Raw genomic sequence first — 6,912 nt, forward strand, 5'->3', positions numbered from 1 at the left:
TTTTTTCTCCACTTGTCAATGATTTGGTTGGTTCTCAAAATACTAATGGGTTATACCCGATACATTTTCACTATTAAGAAAGTTCGGACTATAATTCTCTGCATAGCTCTTAATACCTAACATTATTTTGTTGCTGCTAATGCTACGTGTGTATGTACAAATGTGTTATAATTGTGTCTGATCTGGAAACATTGCTTGTTTTCCGTTAACCGGTACGAACCAAATTTCTATTTACAACTTCCGGTTCATCAGGTTCGTTGTCTTAGAAAAAACACATGGTACGAACCATTAATGGAACACGGAATCTGTGGTTTAAGTGGAACGAACCGTATAATAGACCCTTTTGTGGTAAGTTGGTGAGCATGCTCAATATACACTTCCGCGAGGTAGGGCTTGGGTAGAACAAAAGAATTTTCCTCGCGGAAGTGTTTATGGAGCATGCTCTACGCATGCTCATCGACTACCCCATCGTTAGCACAAAAGGGTATAATGGAAAGCACCAAACGTTTTGATTTCTATGAAAAGCAAGAACTGATATGGAAAATGGAGGTGGTTTAGACAGCTTATTATCCATACACGGAAAATAATGCATATGTTTTTTGTCAGTTAAAACCGTAGAAGCATGTTTTATAGTGAAATTATGGCAATTGAGGATTTGTGTATAAAAAATTTACAAAAAATATATTGGTTTAAAATCGTAAGACAAATATGTGTTTTTCACTTTAACTTATACATATAGTTATGTTATTCATAGCTTCACAAGTTGGTCTAATACATGTAAAAACGAATGAAAAACATATATAATTATATGTTTTGTAAAGGAAAAAATGTTTTTTCGAACATGTGAATTCAAAACAAATGAAATATTTGCAAAAAACTGCTCGTGTTATAAAATAAAAGAAGTTTTTAGATTGCTTTGATACGTGTAAGAATCTCAATCCAATACTCACTACTTGCATGATGTATGGACAAAAGTCATGATTCAAACGGTTCAAAACTGGGATTTGCATGAAACATGATAATTATAAAATTCGAAAATAAAGTCTATAAAATAAAAGATATTTTTAAAACCTTTCTACCGAAGGGCTTCTTTAGATTTATTCTATTTATTCTTTCTGCTACATAATAAAATGTGTTGAACTCCATGTATTTTAATAAATCAGATATGATTTAGAAAACTAGTTGGAAAACAATTTATTGTGGACAAATATGGTTCTAAAACAAAGTACGCGCATAACAAAACGTACAGGCATTCTGAGAATATTGCATGGCAATACAAAATCCCCTAAAGAAAGAAAATCTTTTGAACAGAATGCAAACTTCATGCATAATTTGCTAACATGAAACTTCCGGGAGACTGATATTTTGTATATCTTTATCTAAATCTAAGGGTCATACCCATAAAAAAAATCAAACGGCAACATTTGAACTTGTCATGGTAAAATAATGTACTGATTTAAAGTATCAAATGTATATTCACAAGCATACCCCCTCCAAAAAAAACCCCGAAAAACAAAGTTTTTGCATGAAGTCGCTGGTAGGAGACTAATTACTAAAATTGTCACTAGGTATGGATAACTTCATGGGTGTGTACATCTGCATTACCTCTGTTAGTTCCGGTAAGTCTTTTATTTCTATTCTCCATCCCTCATCATCCGTTGCATGGAGGTGGAGTTTATTTAATTTATATGTAGCCATTGCGTCAATCGTCCTTAAAAGGGTTGTCTTCGATTGAAAATTTCTGCTAATGTCAATATGCATTCCTCTAAACTCATAACGAGGTTCGTCGTACAAACGAACCCTTGGAACTCTATTCCCGTTTTCCACTAACATGCTCAAGAGCGTCTGAATTCCATAGAATGTACCAGTTTCTGTTTTAGCTGTTATATTTATTTCTTTTAAATTGACGTCTGTCTTTAGTTCGTACCCCTCAGTTGACTGAATGGCATTATCCAATTTAAGCAGAATATTAACAGCTCCGTCCACTTTAGAATTGGCAGGCTGAAATCCGGTTTTATCTTTAGAAATAGAAATTGTTATGCGAGCAATGGTAATTACTAGTAGTGACAAAAAGAGACATTTCGAACTAGAAAAAAAAATTGTGAGCAATGCTCACTAACTTCATACATGTACCCAACTCCCTATTTAAAAATATGCACCTTTTGAATACCAAGCTGATTTGGATCAAAATCTAAAAAAAGATGTGCACAATGAGAAAACGTACGAATTAAGATACTTTGAACGCCTCGTAATATTACTTTAGGTAGTATAAGAGTAGTAACGGATAAGAAATTGGTACGCCACTGCAAAACGGACGGAAGAAAGGAAGGACGGGTACCCTAGCTATCAATATACCCAAATTAAAGTGGAGGATAAAAACTATATTTGAGAAAGTAAAATTGTAACTTAATTAGATTGTAGATTTTCATTGTAATTTCAAATGTAATGGTATAAAAATGTGGGTGGGGTAAAACAGATAGTTACCACTACCAATAGTGTATTGTACTTACTAGAGAGATAGGAAACTTCATTCTGCAATGAGCTGGATAGTATATAAACATCCCCAGACATATCTAATATTTCGTAGCGGTCATAATCAACAACTTTTTTTGGCGTCGGAATAGTTATTTTCATTTGGGGATGTTCTTTGGTAGCCTCATATCGATTAAATCGTTCAAGTGGAGTATACGGATTGTAGAGATCCGATTTACCTCTCTTCCATTCATAAGGTTCAGTGAAATCGTCAACAAAGTCACCGGAAGTGCTACCAATGACGCGGGGAGATAACCCGTCTGCAACGATATACCAGTTTGGAGGTATATCAGTCTTTGAAACAGCCCAAAGAGAAGCAAAGAAGTGAATTTCTCGACTTTCTTTCTGTTTGATCTCCTGAAACCCATCAACTGGTGTAAGAGAATGTAGACAACCCTTGACTTGGTTAACTTTGAGATTATAATCCTCCAAAATATAACCCTCGGGAAGAATATAGTTTCCCTTGTCAACAAGAATATGGTCTGCCTCAAGCACGAAAAAACTGTATAAATAAATTTTCCAATTCGTCCCAGATAATGACCGTGATCCGTTATTTTCTAGAGTAACCCGAAATAAATGTTTTCTGCCATCAAACTGAAGATTGTCTTCTACTTTCACTCGAACCAATAAATTATTAGCGATATCATCTAAATCTATTTGTTTGGCAATCTGTCCATCTGTTAACCCTGTAAAATGTTTCACAATTCATTTTGTAGTATAATTAAACACTACGAGAAATGTAGCCATTCGTATTGAACTTGCTACAAGTAGTACATATAAGAGCCACTATCTTCGGTTGAAACCCATGCAAAATAGTTTTCCAAAAACTTTAATCGGAAGTGTTTCAGTGCCTTGAAAAATATAAATGTGACTTGTATAATTCATTTTGTCAAAAACATTTCATTTACCGTAAATATAAATACTAATACACTTTATTCTGAATAACAACTTTTATGCACCGCCCTGCTGCTATTGGTGACGATTTGACCTGCAGTGTTACATATACGTGTATGCGAGACATTCTTTACATATAGCACAGTCTATATCCCTGCATATTTTAGTATATTAAGTGTAATTTCACTTCCCTGGTTGCATTTTTATTTTCTTTATAAAAACCACACAGCTCCAACAATTATCTCCAAATTACCTTATTTCCGGAACAGCGATATTTTTTTTAATCATTCATGTGTAAGATCCATTACATATACATATTGTATGAAATCGCTAGCACTCGGTCCCATATAAATGCAGCGTCAGTATCAGTTTAAGTAAACTAGGCGACAGGCGCAAGTTGCATTTGCACAATACTGAAACAATTGATGACGAGACCAATAATGTCAATGACTTCTATGCATGAAATCATGAAAAAAAAACAAAACAAAACAAACCAAAAATAAAAAAAAAATAAACAAACAAAAACAAAAAAAAAACAAACAAACAAACAAAAAAAACACAGGATATGATCATGCATATGTACATTTGTATGCAGCTCTTGAATGCGCAACCAAACGACACCGTAATTGCAGATGCATACGAAACTCAAAAGTATTTTGACAAAAATGGTATAATAGTCAGAAGTAACAAATTAAACACACGATTTAAATCATGAATTCGAAAGAGATCATACGCACACACGCACAAACATATAAAAATTTTAAACAAGCAACTAAAACTTCACAATAACTGGGGGTTTGTGTGAAGTGCACAAGTAGGTGAATATCAAGCATGTAGGAATACTTTTATATCAGTTACACGAAAAATGTTAATTTTATTCATCTATTCCTAGGATCATTTCATTAAACTGTACGAAGTTCTATAATCAAAGACTGACTATATTCTGAGATTGGCTTTTGAAGTAATATTATTATCTTTACATGTATATAATGTTGGCTTTGGAAGGTTTTCATAGGAATATTTATGAACATTCTGGTCTTGTCTGGAACCGATTTCTAATGTACTTCCGGGTAAAGCATTTTTCATGGGGTATTGATAAGTGTATTTGAATTAAATGGTCAGAACGTACATTTACATGTAGTAAACCATTTAACATATATAATTATTTCAATACGTAAATGTCAAAGGTATTACAGTCTCTGTCCAAACGGGACCTGAACTGGTCAATACATGCACCAGCAGATTTTTTTTATTCCGGAGAGGCTTACTAATGAAGAGTAGAACGAAGCTACTAAGACTTACGGAGGTAGACCTGAGGTAAGTACACAACTCTTACAAATCATTGGAACGTTTGTATTCTGCATTTTACATCAATCTCATGTAAGCATCAAAGTAACTTGGACTGATTTCATTCGGTTTCAAATGAAAGCTTAATAGCCTATTGTGAAATTGAATATGATACAAACATAACACTGATTTCAAGATATATGTCCTTTACCCTAGGTCTATCCCCTTAAGCGGCTTACAATTCAACCACACAGGCTTGCTCCCACTATCAGATAATATATAATAATAGTCAGAGTGCATGTTCGGTAGTACTAACAATCCCCTGTGGTAAAATTGTACACGAATAATAATTCATTCTTTACAAGGTTGTTTTATACTTAATGCAAACTTTGACACAATCTATCATATATGTACGACATTGAATATTTGTTTTACAGTATAAACATAGGACGATCTGCTGTGCATCGTTTATTTGATTTTATAAACATTCGTAAACGAAAAAAACAAGACACGCTAATATTGTTTAGGTCAAATATATACAATGTATTTGAAACTTATGCATGCTGTCGGGCCATAAATGGCGTATAAAAAGGTTCCGAAGGATGACCCCCCCCTTTTTTTTGGTTGATATATTTTGTTGCTGTGTGCAAAATCAGGGCATAAATGAGCATTAAAACCCTAGATATCCGATCTCCTGATGGATCTATTTTAATAAAAGGTCCCGCCTCTTCTACGAATATTACCATACAAGTACTATAGTCGGGTCACCACACAAATTATTATGATAATGTAGAATCCTAATACTGATTACATGATAGAAAAATGTTATTTCCTTACCTGATAAGAAACAATAGAGAACAACATTAATCACCCACCGTCCTGCCATGGCCTATTTCACACTACGCATTGTAAATGTACCTATTTGAAGAAATTTCTGTGAAGGTGTAAACAAGGGCCGGCTGGTATGAAACTCAAAATCTAAAACTACATATTTGTATCTACGTCTTGACCGAGTTTTGTATAAATTTTATTTACAAACCTCTTTTATTTTTGATAAAATGTCAATCTTTGTAAGAATCATGCATAAAAATTAATAAAGTGCTTAAAAATGTTATTTGATTTATTTATGGAGGTCTGTAACTAGTAAGGCAGTGTCAGGACGCTATTATATTGACCCGCTCTGTTGCAAATGCAATGGACTATGCAAATGGCATTAACTGTTCGAATTATTTTCTGAGTATACATACATATAAAGTCTTGTGTTATAAGATGTCCCGTAAGCCTTAATTAATTAAATAATAAATATCAGGGGCGGATCTTGAGTTTCAGGTTAGGGTGTAAATAAAATCAAATGCCGAACGAAGCGAGTCAAGACAATATTGGGAGTAAAATTTAAAAATCAATATTTCATTCTAAAAAATGAATGTTAGTTTTTACACTGTAGGGGGCGTACGCCCGATACACCCGTCCTTTGATCCGCGCCTTAAAAAATACATTCTCTTAAAGAGTTATCGAAATATTTGAAGGACGTTCGGGTGAAAATGGTGGAGGGATGCGCGCGCAGACACACTCACATCCACACATTAAACTTGCTACAATGTATGATAAAACCTTGTCCTTGGTAATTTAAAGCAAAACTGAATTATCATCAAATGCGGTTACGAATCCAGTGGCAGATCTTGAGGGGTGCAGGGGGAGTTGACATCCCATTTTTTATTAGAAAATTTGCCATTTTCATGTGTAATATTGACCAAAAAAATAGCAAATATCCCGAGCACCCCTCATTTCTGAGGAATCTCGTCTGGTATCCCTCCATATCAAAGTATATGGTTCCCAACCTGAAAATCTATTGAATTTTCCGTGATTGGTAACAACTATATGCATTTGTATTTAGATCAAGACACCTGACTTTTAACATGAGTAGTATCAACATATAGCTTATCAATTTATTTTCTACTGTAATTGTATGTACATAAACGACCTTCTTTCACTGTATTAGCCAACACCGGCATGTAAATAACCACATGGAAGATGTATAGTACATGTAGTACATTGATAACGATTTTTAAAAATGTGAAATACGAGGGATTCATTTCCAGTGAAATTTATTCGGGTTTTAATACGATTACACAGTAGTACTACGCATATATATTCGGTTATCAATATGCTGTGCAAATATAAAAAAATTGTTTAGCCATA

At 33.9% G+C, this 6,912-nt stretch overlaps 1 protein-coding gene across 3 annotated transcripts in view; it reads right to left on the reverse strand.

The window, feature by feature from the left end:
- LOC148601735 (uncharacterized) overlaps positions 1 to 5,722 on the reverse strand; it is a 31,329-nt gene extending 25,607 nt beyond the window's left edge. Inside the window, exons 1-3 of one of the 3 annotated variants that reach the window (XM_088554375.1) lie at positions 5,551 to 5,722; positions 2,511 to 3,218; positions 1,606 to 2,018 (exon numbers count right to left, since the gene is read on the reverse strand). In XM_088554375.1, coding sequence (XP_088410501.1) covers positions 1,606 to 2,018; positions 2,511 to 3,218; positions 5,551 to 5,599 — 1,170 coding nt within the window. In that variant the 5' untranslated portion in view covers positions 5,600 to 5,722. The remainder of the gene's footprint in view (positions 1 to 1,605; positions 2,019 to 2,510; positions 3,219 to 5,550) is intronic. The other 2 variants (XM_088554376.1, XM_088554377.1) reach the window with 2 other exon arrangements.
- Positions 5,723 to 6,912: the final 1,190 nt, after the last annotated feature.

The sequence above is a fragment of the Perna viridis genome, chromosome 12 (assembly GCF_037379345.1).
Source record: "Perna viridis isolate PV_CMFRI_1.1 ecotype Kerala chromosome 12, ASM3737934v1, whole genome shotgun sequence".
Classification (NCBI taxonomy): domain Eukaryota; kingdom Metazoa; phylum Mollusca; class Bivalvia; order Mytilida; family Mytilidae; genus Perna; species Perna viridis.